General features: G+C 40.0%; 1 protein-coding gene across 2 annotated transcripts in view; it reads left to right on the top strand.

The window, feature by feature from the left end:
• The window catches only part of LOC117829572 (disintegrin and metalloproteinase domain-containing protein 12-like), a 127966-nt gene that overhangs the window by 68476 nt on the left and 44699 nt on the right, over window positions 1-14791 (top strand). For both annotated transcript variants that reach the window (XM_034707135.1, XM_034707136.1), the window contains exons 5-6: window positions 5597-5673; window positions 8307-8493. In XM_034707135.1, the coding sequence (XP_034563026.1) occupies window positions 5597-5673; window positions 8307-8493 (264 nt within the window). The remainder of the gene's footprint in view (window positions 1-5596; window positions 5674-8306; window positions 8494-14791) is intronic.

Below are 14791 nucleotides of genomic sequence, written 5' to 3'. Positions count from 1 at the left end.
CAACTTTGCTAGTTGGTAACAGAAATACTCGCTGGTTAAACTAAATATTTTTATCATTGAAGGTCCCAAAATGCCTGTCAAACGTTGTCTTTCAGATGCAGTGCAGTCGCCTGCCACTAGTTGGGGCTGTAGCTCCAGTTAATGTCCACTGCCATTATGCCATAATTTCATGATGTAAACAAGTTGATACATGGTGTGGTTTGGCAGTTTATTGATCTTGAGAATGGAAATAATAATTGTGTGTAGGCTGTGTCGGGTTAAATAGGCGTATAGCCACTCAACCTGAGCAGTTTTTAGTCAGCACAAAACTGAAGCCTGGTGGTGCTAGCTCTGCTAATGTTCGCTACTCAGCAAACCAATTTGGATAATTTATCCACAGACTCTTTGCTCCCTTGTGTTTGGCCACGTAAATAAATTGTGTTCACTTCTGACTTTCTTCTCAGTGCTTAGCAACTATAGCTGCTGCGCTGCTGAACACCAAAAACGGGTATATCAAGCATCGCTGACACACAACCAGCTCTTTGATGACTCACCTCTGTCATTTTAACCCTCCTGTTATGTTGTGGGTCAAATTGACCCTTTTAAAGTCTATTTTAGGCAATATATGCCTTCCAAACCAGCTAAATGCACCATAAAATTCTGGGCACTATGTGACAGAAGAGGTGTCGTGTTAATTTATCAACATCACTTCATAAAAAATAAAAAATAAATAAAAATGTAAAATAAAATAAACAAAAATCTATGTAATGTAAAACTATTGTATTTATATTTAGGGCTTTCCCATGTACATTGAATGTTTTAACATTAATTTAAATGAAAAACGAGTGAGTTATCCTTGTTGAACTATTATCTGTGAGAATTAAAGAACACCAATGCACTAAATCTTGATTTAAATGGTTAGTAATGGAGTTAAAAATTAGATCTAAAGAGATGTGTATTGGGATTTTTTGGGGTTCTGACATGTTTGGATAATTGAATATGCCCCGGGTCAAATTGACCCAGGAACATTATTAATGTTCCGGAAAAATGACCATAACAGGATGGCTAAAACAAAACGAGAGTTCAAGCCTAACACAACTTAAAAATGGGAAGTACTGTCACTCGTTTTAGCATGTAGATATTAAAAGATTCTCATTATTTCACTTAAACCAGGGGAATCACATGCCTGAATAATGTAAAATGCTTTAGTTTCCCAGAGCTTGATATGAGGTCTGCATAGTGTTTTTTTTGTTCTTGCTACAACCCAAAAATCTCCTCAAATGGAAAAAGGAAAAACGTCTAACATTTGAGAAGCATGAACCAACAAACTGGTGTCTTTTTTTCAAAGTGTACAAATTGAATGATAACCTTGTGGTTTTCTATTAACAAGCTTATAAATTTTGCACTTGATTTATGGTTGGATTAAAGCTTTAATAGATAGCCCAAAGGATCACTGCCAGTATCTACCTGCTTAGTGTCTTACCAGCTTGGTAACTTACCAACATCTTCTGATCTCTCATTCCTCTCTCATGACTGCAGCCAGCTCTTCATGGGAGGGTTTTTTTTCTTCCTGGAAACGACCAAACCTTTCGAGACTGAGCCGTTCTTAATTTATTTGTCCTGCCGGCAGGGAGGAGACTGATCCAGTGATCCAGGAAAAGGGATCTAGAGTTGTGTTTGTTAAAGTCAAGGTACTGCTGGGAGTGACTTCAGCGTTAGTCAGCCCTCCCTTGGTTCCCTCTGTCTATTTTGCGTCCTCTCCCTTTCACATTGAATCCAATTCTACATCAACACATTAAATGAATGCCATGTGCTGCAAGAGAGGCATCTACTGGGAATATGAATCACCATCATTGGTATTAAAGAGTTAACTTGGAATAATAATAAGTGCAGAGCTATGGTAAACAATGTAATATTCACACCCAGGGTGGCCTCCCACAATAATCTGGGTATTAGTTATTAATCTTCCTTATTCCATATATGAAGACGTAAGCACTTTTCACTTGCTGCAGAATCCTCTGAAACAAAAAGTCTATTCATATCCTGCATATCGATGCATCACCGTCATGATCTCATCAAAGAAACATGAGGTGGTAGCATTAACTCAGTGCACTAAATCCAGCGCTGCCTCTCCCCGTAACACTCCAATTTCATATTTCATGTAATGGGCTGTCCTTTCTTTGCACCTTTTGCCTCACTATAATGGATGGGTCTCTCTTAGTGCACCTCTAAGGTACAGATATGGAAAGTGGCCAGCGAGACGAAGGCTTTCGAGGGTCTGTTTCTCGAATGTACTCTGAATAAGCGACTGCGTTTTTTTAGTGGGTTCAGATAGCCAAATCCATATTTCAAATTCGGCTCTAAAAAATTTATGTTTCTGTGCTACATGACCGTTCTGCAAGCTAAGTGTTGGAAAAAGAACACGAGCTGCTTGGTTCATATTTCCTGGTACAAAAAGAGTCATTTTGCTCTTTTTTGTTTGCAATATGAACCTGCTTTAAATTTGAAGTCTTCAAACAATTTTCCTCCCAATTCGTTGCCATGGCTAATATGGTTACCATTTTATGCTAGTTTGGCGTAAAATCTCTCATCATTTCCTCTGGCATTTGTTTTGAAATTCTCAATATTGCTTTCGGGTATTTTTAAAGCAGGGGCGTCAAACTCATTTCAGTTCAGGGGCCACATACAGCCCAAGTTGATCTGAAGTGGGCTGGACCAGTAAAATCACAACATAATAACCTATAAATAACGACAACTCTAAATGTTTCCCTTTGTTTTAGTGCAAAAAAGTACATTCTGAAAATGTTCACATTTAATGAACTGTCTTTCTACAAAAACAGCTGTTGTATTTTTCGCCATGATGAGTCTCAGTGGGATGAATATTTAACTCTTTAAGCACTGAAACCTGCTGCGAACACACCAAACACAGGTTTCCCAATCACCTGACACAGAGTGTAATGTTTACTGCAAAAGGAACAGATAGATTCTAATAATGAAGAAGGTAAAGTTGACTATTCTAGACCCCTCAGCTCCAGCATGAACAGTCTGCTTGCTGGACAGTGTTGTATGCAGGGGTGTAGAGCTAGTGTTAGTAGATAGTGGATCATCTTATAGTGCTCTAGTCTTTATGAATCTCAACCGGATTATACAAACAGCAAGTCATCTATTTTCTCACTTTGAGAAAAAAAGTCCTGGAAAAAAAGAAGCCGTACAGGTGCGCTCCGTCAGCCGTTTGATTTTATGCGACCCCTAGAGGACAAATTTGAAATAGTAGTTACTTTTATTGAAAAATTGCAGTTAATGTCTTCTCTGTCATTTTTTCACTTTGCAAAGTCATTCCGCGGGCCGGATTGGAACCTCTGGCGGGCCGGTTTTGGTCCGCGGGCCGCATGTTTGACACCCCTGTTTTAAAGGAACAGTTTGAGATTTTTTATAAGTGAGATTGTATGAGGCCAGAGAACCTTCACAGTAGCTAACAGACAGCATCAAATTTACCAAATAAATTAGCAAAATTGAAGAAAGTGTGACTCAAACACCAGTGTTAGTGTACGTAAAAGCTAAGCTGAAATATTTTTCAGCTTTTTACTTCACCGTCAGAACGCCACTATTCGCAGATGCTACACATGTGTTTTTCTAGTGTGGTAAGATTAACCCTCCTGTTATGTTGCGGGTCAATTTGACCCATTTTAAAGTTCAAAAATCAAAAAAAAATTCTTAAGTATTTTTTCAATGTGAAGCTTCTTCTACTTGGCTTAATTAGCGCAATCATCGTATAGAATAATTTATCAACTTCACTTCATAAAATAAAAAAATAAAAAAATAAAATAAACAAAAATCTAAGTCATGTAAAACTATTGTATTTATATTTAGGTCTTTCCAATGTATATTAAATAAAGTTTTAACAAGAATTTTCATTAAAAAACGAGTGAGTTAGCCTCATTGGGATTTTTTGGGGTTCTGACACTTTTAATCATTAAATATGCCCCGGGTCAAATTGACCCAGGAACATTATTGCTGTCCCTAAGAAACAAACATAACAGGAGGGTTAACCATGTTGGCAGTGGTCTGTTGAAGCTAGGCGACACATCGCTAGCACTACCACTAGCTTCTGTGCCTGTTCTGTGGCTGGTTTCTCTATAGAGGGGCCAAGCTGATTGGCATCTCCTATGCGTAATACACTTACTATTGACAAGTACTTCATACAGCCACACTTCAACAAAGAAAGGGAGCTTTCCCTTTCAGTTTCTCCCCTGTGCACTTGGTTGATGCTGCTCATGGTAGATTAAGATAAGATAAGCTGAATCTTGTCCTATTTTGATGTTGGGTGTGTGTAAATAATATAACAAAGGGTACAGTCTAGACCTCATTTTGTAAAGCATCTTGAGAAAACGGTTGTTAGGAATTGTGGATATATTAATAGAGAATAATTGCTTGATTGATTTAAGTTGAAGTATTAATGGTTGATTTAGAAGAAGCAAAAAAACAAGCAAACCTGGAGACGCTACAATGAAGTATTTAATCTTTATACAGTTGTTAAGGTAAGCTGTCCACATAAAGTACACAGCAGCAGATATGATATCAAGTTAGCAAACCTTTGGATCTAAGCCTCTCACAGTCCGGTAAACAAAGATCTGTGAATCTCTTTACTTTTAAGCTCTGTTGCTCTTCTCATTCTAATAAATGCCCCTCAATGTTCCCCAGTTTTCTTGCTGAAATACGCTGCTTGATTGCCGCTCCTATTTCTACTATGAAAGTAGAGCTTGCTGCAACCTTTTAATGTTGTGATGGTGGGAGGGAATGAGAATTAAAATTCAATACTCGATCCAGATTGGAAGATTGCCCATTAACCGCAGCTTTATTTGGGGACCAAGAGTGACAGATATTTAATCATTGCTTCTTTAAGTAGCTCATTTGAAAAGTGATAAAACTTTAATTGAATTTATGTCTTATTGCAGCATCGGTGTGAATAAGCACTGTGATGCAAGGCTTATGCAAGGCAAAGCAAAGTTGCATCAAATACCAGAAGCTTATTTTGACACTCAACTTGCTAAATCAGCAAGTTAGCCACATCCAAGAAGGCCAAGCATAGACTTTTATTGCCTTTACTCTATATTTAGAGGCAGCCAAAGAGGGTAGGTAAACTCAAAGTTCCTTGTTTTCCAGATCAGGGTGGCAGAAAGGGGCCACTGGTCAGACCTCACCTGAGCGAGGCCGTCTAACTCTAGCAGAGCGGCTGTTTTCACTCCAAACCAGACACTTCCTCCCCACCCTCTCGCTGCCAGGCCTGCTTCAATAAACACAGGCTTAATTCACTTTCTTTACTCCCTGCTGCAGCTTGACAGGTGGTCCATGAATGTGGGTACCTGGGAAAGCAACAGCAAGTGAAGGAAATGGGAAAATCTGCTCAGACTTCAGTCATCATTAGGTTGCGGTGATGGGCTTGAACAGCTCCTGCTTACCCTGAAAAGACTATTTCCCAAAAGTTAATTCCCTCATACTTCACACGTATCATTTGGGACTGCTGTTGTAGAACTATGCTTAAACTTTTGACATGTTTTGTTTCACACGTCTCGTGTTCCTGTTTTCAAATTTCTTTTTTTTGTGTGTGCTCCCTCAGGTAAACTGCTACTACCACGGCCAGGTGGAGGGTCATGCCAACTCGGACGTCAGCCTCAGCACTTGTCGAGGCGTTAAGTAAGTGCATCAGTCACTCTTTGTTTTTGATTGGTAATGCTTCCATGAGATAAAGCCAGAAAAAAATCAATGCGGTGAACTATACCAGAGGCATACTTAGTTTATAGAGACAAGTTCAAGTCAAGATTTATTCAAGTCTAATAACACGCCCATCCATTCATCAGCCAAACCTGCTTCTCCTTGAGGGTCCCTTGGGGCTTGATCCAAGCCCAGCTGCCATTGTATAAGAGGTCTTTTACACCCCAGACAGGTTGTCAGTCAATCACAAATGAGCACATTAGACTTGCCAATTAGCCTAACCTTTGGACTTTTGAAAAAAAACTGAAGCACCAAGAGGAAACCATTTCAGGCACATAGAGAGCATGCAAACTATAGTCAGAAGACGCCTAACTCGTAGGTGAAATTCATATCCATACTGCTATGATAGGTCTTGTAATGCTTACCCGTAAGTCTCAAGTCCTCAATGGATTTGGACTTGGTCTCACCACTGATCTCAATACAATTAATTATTTTTATGTAGTTGACTGCATTGATTCTTGATTGTAATCTCAGACAAAAAACACTTTGCGTTTTGCACTGTTGGTTTTTTAACCTCATGAATTTTGTCCCATGATCTTCTATGGACGTGCCTGTGACATTGACAAGACAAGCAAGTTAAATCTATGGATATGTGAGGGATGATGTTTAATGAATGGATGGCTACACAAATTAGAATCCCATCAGGGTGAGCAAGACGCTGATGCAAATGTCAAACTTTGAACATTGTTGCTGTCATCAATGCCCGCTTATGGTTTAAGTAACTTAGTAACCTGCAACTTAGAGACGCACTCACAAGCTCTCTGATCTTTTCCCTGTCAGAGATGGATGGGGCCAAGCGGCAACCTCCGGTCTCAAACGATGAAGCCCATGCGGAAGTGTTATAAACTGCATTTTATCAAGAATCTGCTTGAGGCTGGCTGCAGAAACACCGGAAACCACATACACACCAATTCAAAAAAGACGATCTTTGCAGCATTAATAAACATGTTTACAGCCTGGTTCAAAAAACAGCTTGGCCCTACGTAGCTAATTTCTCTATCGGCGCACACTGTACGGGGGTGATTTTTTTCTAACACAACGGTTCAGAAAATATTAAGATTATGAGTTTTTTTCCCAAATAAGGACATGACTGACTTGACTCCCGGACGGGAACACATAGCTGTTGGCTAGAAGGCTCAAACTCTGCCTCTTTACGCCACACTCTGCCTAGTTGAGTTCCGCATTTCCAATAAGGCTGCCGCTGTCGATTGGCTTCAAAACAGCGCTCAGGAACAGATGGGTCACGGATACTACGTCCATATTTTATACAGTCTATGCTCAGCACATGGGTCATGTGCCTAACCCTAACCCTAACCCTAACCCGAACCCGCTAAGCCCACTATGCCCGAGGACTACAATACTTAACCCTAGCCATAATCAAGTCCAAGTCACTCGTGATTGTCTTTTTTTTAGAAACGGTACTAGTCTATAAGGGAAGAAATATGAGCTGCGAGGCGACCATTAAGATGTAAAGCAAATCTGAAGCATCTTTGGAGGACCTGCTGTACTTGTCATAGTTGTGAGCTAGTTCTTCATTCAAAAGGAACAACTAGTACTAAAGTCTGGTTCTGACTCTCAGGTTTTGAGACTAAATAAAATGCTTCAGGGAATGGAGTTGTTGTCTAAACTATTAAAATGTTCATCAAAACTACCATTACAATTCCAGGTTGTAATAACACGATGTCTCCTCCAGTTTTTGTGTAAGATCAGGTCATGAGGCAGCCAAGTCCGAGGAATGACACAACAGATTTCTTCAACATGAGTGAATGCAGGAAACATGTTTTTCGTGCTGCTGAAAAGCTGTAAACTTGATATATTGTAAGGCATTCCGATGTGAGAGATTTCAGGGTTGGAAGCACTTTGTTTGCAGATGTCAGACAGGAATAATGACTGCGTTAATATCACTGGAAACCAACAGGAATGTTTTGATGAACCAGCCAAACATCTTCACCTTCTGCAGAGTGTTTCCTCCTGATTGTGAATCCCCTCGCTGCTGACCTTGGTCTTAATATTCATTTATTTATTCCTGTTTTTCTGCAACCTATCCCGGGCAGTGACAGATTCACAGAGCTGTTTTGACTGAGAGCCCACATATTGCAGAGCTCAGTGAGACAAATTGATCTTGGTTTGGGTTGGCACTGTCCAGGATTTGGAAGGGGTTTATGAGTTCATGCGATTGTGAACATTGTGCAAGGGCTTATGAGAATCGCACAGTTTGTCCAAGCTCACAGCGCGAGGATGTCACGTTAAATTAAAGAGAAGAGGCCACAATGAAAACACAAGAGGGGTGAGGAAAGAGGAAACAACGGCTATGAGCTGAGGAACCAAGAGATACTGTTACCGCTCCATCATCAAGTGCTCACTCAAGGTTTAGCCACTTTTACCTCACCTTATGATCAGTTGTATCATCTTTCCTGGTTATGTTAGCATGTTGCAATTAAATCAGGACCACTTCTTTTTCAGCCAAATGCAATATCAGTGTTTGGATTCAGGAAAAAGAACTAGAAAACACCATCTGAAAGGTATTTTTCATGCTCTTCTTCCTCTCTCTGCAGGGGTTTCATATCTTTGGAAGGCAAGTCCTACGTACTGGAACCATCTGCCGACCACTCTGATGGGACTCACTGGATCTACTCAACTGAACACCTCAGTATTACTCCTGGCACCTGCGGCCATGATTTCAACATCTCCTCTCCTATCGAACACACAGACAGGAGTCCGTTCACAGCTTTCAGGACGAGGGTAAACCTTTCTGCTTTTTGCCTCAAGCTGAGAAGCTCCAGTATTTAAGATTTGTCTCTTCTTATAAGTATTTTAGGAGGTTTTTTTATATGCTTTCAGTATTTAGTAGAAGGAAGGGATGAGACAATATCAAAATGTCTTGGTACGATAATGTCATGATTACAAGTCCATGATGCATTATTTATTGTGATATTTAAGAAAAAAGACTTATGAAAACTTGGAAAAAAATGCTATTTATAGTTCTGAGTAGCTTGTCCACTCAACCATGGTTGATGCTCTGTGTAACTTTAGACTTTGTCTCTCGGTTTACCATACTCGTAATCCCTGCTGCGTAGGACACCACAATCTGGCAATCTTTTTTGTTTGTCCGTCAGCTTTTCTTCTTTCTCACTTCTTGACACGAACAAACTGAAATGCTTCCACACAGCAGATTTAAAAGCTACTGGAACATCCACAATTTCAAAACCATCTCTCTATTGTCCCTCTCCACTGTAGCCAGTTGGTGCTTTTCGACTGCAGGGACTTTCCCAAAGAACTAAGGTGCTTTTCGACAGGAACCATTTAGTTCCTGGAAGAGCAGCTCTTACTTTTCCAGCAACTAAATGGTTCCTGTGGCCCATTGTTATCTGCGTTTGGACTGTGGGCGGAAGTCCAGGGAAGATTATTCAAATTGGGCTAGTGACATTTGTAGAAAAAAAATTGGTAATTGCACTATACCGCCAGACCAGATGAGGGCAGTAAATAAAAGAAAAAGGCCATCCAACAAAGATGACGCCATAGAAGGTTGGGATGGACAATGATTTTCGAATATTCGAGTATTCGTTCACTTTGTAAAAATCGAAAAGTTACATTGAATATTTTCTCCTTTTAAAAGTACAAATTTTCAACGTTTCCACCAGTGCCTGGTTGTAATACAGTATTCCCGCCAGACGGTGGCTATAGAGCATCTTAAAGCTGTTTGCTAACTGCATTAAGTAACAGAAGAAGAAGAATGCTAACTGCATTAAATAGCAAAAGAAGAAGAAAACATTAGGGACAGTTGCAGCGATTTTTTCCGTTTCTGAATCTCACACTAAAACACACGTATTTCCAGAGACTGAGCATGGCTATAAAATGTGAACACACACGCCACGGCGTGTCACAGAAACACTGACATAAAGGTCGAAACAGACGCTGTCAGTGCCTGCTACTAGAAGCACCTCGACCTGCTGCTGGTTAACGTGACTGCCACACAAATAGGCCGTTAACAGGGCAGGTGTGTGTGTGTGTGTGTGCGTTTGAGGGGGGGGTATTATTTGAATAATCGCCGAATAGATGCCAATGATTGTCGAACAGCTTTTGGCTTGAAATGCCCATCCCTAATAGAAGGCAGCAAACAGGCTTACTGTGGCATCCTCATGTGCAACACCACAGTTAGCCTGTTAGCATCGAGGCAATTCAGCTTGTGTTGATTTGATTGTGCTTCATTGCATTACAAATGGATTCAGTGAATTAACACTAGAAAGAAGTGTTACTATGGACTATGGTCTTTGTAGTCCCACTGAAAGAAAAACTACACTTGCCATGAAGAGCAATCAATTCCTACTGTCACAGGTCCACGTTGTATGGAGACACAATACTATATTGACGACACTGTGATATTTACAATACCTTTAGATCCCTAGTAGAAAGTCAAGCAATAGCAGGAAAAAGAGAAGGATGAGGGACAGTCATGAATCCTAGCTTGACTTCAACTGAGAACATTTCAGCTTGTTGCCATCTTAAAGGCTTTCTTTAAAACATCTGTTTATTTTTAATAAACAAATCAAGTCTCTCAAAAGAAATGTTCATTCAGTGCTGTTTGGCAGAACAGACAGAGGGTTGTTTGAAGCCTTTATCGTGTGTAGATTAGCAACTGAGCTCTGTAGGAGTTCAAATTAATCAAACATGTGTTCACTTCAAACAATCTGTTTGATTTAATCTTACATATGTAAATGTGATCTACACTTTATATGTAGAAAAGTCTGCATAGCTGTGTCTGTTGTTGGGTTAATGTTAAGATTGAGGCTAGCTTTAAATGTCACACCACTATTAGCAAGCTAAAAGTATTTTTAGTATTTTGCTATCGTGATCATCCGCAGCCTCACTCTGAATACAAGCTCTTGGAGAATGTCTGTTTTTAGTGTCATACAGTGAGAGTGGGGGCGTTCATATGGAGCTCTCAGTAACCATGAACCCATTTGAAGGCGCCTCATAATTAATAGCTGCCTGTTTGTGTGTTATCCGTACAATGACAACCCATTTGTGGTTGAAGATAATGGATGGCCCGATAATGGTAGATGTTTCTCTCCATCTGCGCTCATTTCATTACCTGATGGGATGATGTTTACCTCCTTCCTGCAGCTCGTCTATAAAGTAAAGCAGGTGTAATCAATTAGTGTCATTATTTCATCCCTGAAGGCAAAGTGGGGTTCATGTTTAAAACCGTATAACCACGTAGACGTTTAACATGCTTCTTTATTTAGCCCAACCTTCGAGAGGTTTGTTTTTTAATTCCTTTGATTCTCACTCTCAAAGCACTTGTCATAAATTTCCTTCTTTTTAAGCTAATTCAGCCCTTTGCCTCTGCTGTTTTTTTCCCAAATCAAATGCTTCACTTGGTGTTCTTTTATCACAACATGCTCCAAAAAGAATGAGCCAAAAAAAATAAATCCTCTGGCTGAAAAGAAAACCGTTTTATTTGATTTTATTATACTTGCTTGTATTCAAATTCTAACTGCAGTGAATTTAAAAGATGTCCAACCTTTATCCTTTTATGCAAAAAGCATATGAATTGTAGATTTTGTTCCTTGTTAACTTCCATCTGAGGGTGTACAGGATTGATCCGGAGTGTATGGAGCAGGTTTATAAACGCCTGTGGAAAAGTATACTGACCTTAAAGAAGGAACATTTGCTCTGAAGTCAAGATCAGACAGCAGGTTTGTACATCATTCCTTCAGTGAGGACCGTACATCCAGATTTAAGCAGATTGCACTTTAGAAACCCTACCTTGAAGCTCACTCTGCACTCTGAGGGATGAATCAGAAGGTCTGTGGTGGCAGTGGGTCTCTATCTTTAGGGGGGATGAGGCTTTAAAGATGGTGAGCCTTGATTAGAGAAAAAACTTGGACCCTATAGTGATCTCTATCTAAGTGGACGAACAAGTCTGATTTATCAGGTCAATACAAAGAAACAGAGATAGGCGGTGTAAAAGATGAAACAGATGTTCTAGGACCCAAAGGAGGGACAGCACATGCATCATAAATGTGAGGTACTTTCCATTTTCTTTTTGCAATTGTTTAATCATTTTAATAAGGGAACATTGAGAGTGTTTTACAGGAAGGAGGCCAAACATATGGCTGCCCTGGCTGAAACATACAGTCCTTAAGCATTGTTTGTTTTTATGTATTCATGAAGTAATATGATTGCTGTTTTTCCTGACGTTTCATTTTGATCTCTGTTGGTGATTATAGTGTTGGCTTCAGTGTAGAGTGCTGTCATTAAAGCTGAAAGGATTCATCACAGCATTGTGGCTCTGATGATGCCACAATGCATAAGTTCCAACATGCAACCAAAGACGGGGAATATAAAGAAGGAATAAGCTTGTTCGATGATTGATACCAGAATGAAATATATAGTTTCATTGCAATGGAAAATCAGTTTTTCATTGTGCTCTATCTGATCACAATGTCCCCTTTTGTTTGTTTAAAATACAAGATCCCAACCCCTCTAACACAGCAAGAGATGTCAGACATAGAAGGGAAAACATCTCAACTAAGTGGAGACAGATGTGGTTTATATGGGAGGTGGTCAAACATGCTAATCCCACAGGTGATAAGAGAAAATGAAAACAGATATTTTCAAGAAATGTCACGTGTGACTTGTAGAGCTGAAGGTTTATGTCAGCTGGAAAGAGAAGGTGCATCAAAAAGTGAGAATTTGCAGCAGCAACTCGGCACAGGGACGCTGAGGTGTGCTGCCGCCGCTTTGATAAGCTGCAGTGTGCCCTGCTTGAGGGTCTTGAGATAAAGAGGCGTGTTGGCAGAGTGCCACTGGATGATGAGAGTCAGATGTGGAGGAGAAGGGAAAAGCGATATGATGGCTGGCTGACAGAAGCTGCAAATCAACGACATGAGTTCCTGAAAAGCCTCTATTGTCACGAGAAATCTGAATGCCTAAGATGTCAGACCTAAGAACAACAAAGGCAGAGGCATGTTTAGATCCTTATTGTTTTGCATTGTGAAAGCGGAATGAAGAGGCAAACCTGAGCGGCAGCCTCAGGTGCTGGAAATGAGGCTGATGTGAGAGTGCAAAAAAACTGCAGTTTCTTGAGTGTCCACTTGAAGCTGGCTCCTAAAGCCAAGGAAGCTGTGTTAAAGCCAAGTGGCAACCTCGGATCTTAAAATATGAAGCCCATGCGGAAGTGTTAAAAAACTGCAGTTCATTGAGTGTCCACTTGAGGCTGGCTGCAGAAACACCAGAAACCACATACACACCCATTCAAAAAAAGACGATCTTTGCAGCATTAATTTACATGTTTACAGCCTGGTTCAAAAATCAGTTTAGGTCTGAATAGCTAATCTCAAAGATATTTTGAAGATATAAGACTTACAAGTTTTGCCTATATAAGGGCATGACTGACTTGATTGACAGGCGGGCATCCTGTAGCTGTTAGCAAAGAGGCTAAAGGCCCGCCATTTTACCTCACACTTGCTCGACAGATGTTAGGTTGAGTTTGACCTTTCAAATATGGCACCCGCTGATGAATGGCTTCAAAACAAGGCTTCAAGAACAGATGAGTGATGTCACAGATACTACGTCCATTTACTATACAGTCAGTCTGTGGTTAAAGCTCATATTGAAATGCTTGTTTACAGCAGTTGTGCAAAAGTGTTTTGGACTCTTAATGTACAAGGGATTAATTATTTTATAACTCATTCATTTTGAAGATTTTAAGGCTAATAGTTATGTATGATAAGGCATAATTGGGGTGTGGCTGATTTGACTAACAGGTGTCACTTTGCAGCTTAGTGCCAGACGACAAGACCGTAGCCTCAACTTTACCTCTTAGCTAATAAAGATAGAATACAATTTAGATATACAATATTACAAATGGAATTCAGATTAAATAGCAGTAATAACAGGCAGTATTAAAAATGTTTCAGTAGTGACAGGTTGACATGGTGTGATTATGGTTGGTAATGACAGATTAAGTGATATAATAAATAAATATGGGTATATAGTATGACCGTAAGTTGTAGTAAACAATAATAATGTAATATAACATATGATATAAGAAGATAATTATATAATATAATGTAATATGCATTATAATGTCAGATAAGATAAGAGGTATCAGCATTTACTACATGGCTACTTCCGGTTTTTGGCCTTCAATGGGTGACGTCACTGAGACTACATCCACTTCTATGGGCAAACATAATATACATTGTAATATATCATATCTGAATCAGATTGTATATGGCTTAAAAAACTGCCAGCCTTAGTTAATTGTTGAGTTTAAGCTCTTAGGTTTTACTTTTGATCTTTGAGAGCAGTCCTGTGGATGGCGAGGAGAAAATGTAATCACAAACCTCCATTATTCAGTTTTCATCTTGATCCACACCTGAGCCAGCTCCATTCTCCTAATGAAGAGCGTGAGATTGGCTTGAAAGCTCTGAGGCTCTTAAATTCTCCTCCACATATAAATTGAAAGAGAACTCAGCATGCTGTGATGTATAAAGCAGGAACCGAAGGACAGGGGAGAATAGCTTTGTTCTAGCAGTTACTGAAAAATATTCACATTAGCAGAATTTTCCTTTTATTATTTATGTACTTGAATTGGCTGCAAGAAAAATCCCCATAGGTAGTTTGCTTAAAAATATGCCATAACTTGTAAGATTCCATCTTGACCAGGGGTAGTCTTCGCTGAGTGTGTATTTGTGTGTGTGTGTCCTCTCCAGTGGCCTCCCTGAGACTTGGTTATCACCATAGGGGGCATTTAGCGCTCACTTGCCCATCCTGGCTTATCTATGGAGGAGGCAGATAAGAGCAGAGAGGATCCAGGCTGCCAGGCCAGCGAGGATAAAGAGGCTCAGGCTGAAAGCCGGCCATACTGCGGAGGCAGAACACTTAGCCAGCAGGATAGTATAGGATGTGAGTGGGTGTGAGTGGAAAGACTGAGATTGTGTGTGTGTGTGTGTGTGTGTGTGTGTGTGTGTGTGTGTGTGTGTGTGTGTGTGTGTGTGTGTGTGTGTGTGTGTGTGTGTGTGTGTGTGTG

The sequence above is a fragment of the Notolabrus celidotus genome, chromosome 18 (genome assembly GCF_009762535.1).
Source record: "Notolabrus celidotus isolate fNotCel1 chromosome 18, fNotCel1.pri, whole genome shotgun sequence".
In the NCBI taxonomy this organism is placed as follows: domain Eukaryota; kingdom Metazoa; phylum Chordata; class Actinopteri; order Labriformes; family Labridae; genus Notolabrus; species Notolabrus celidotus.
The sequence above is the reverse complement of the archived record's forward strand: the minus strand, read 5'-3'. Positions and strand labels throughout refer to the sequence as shown.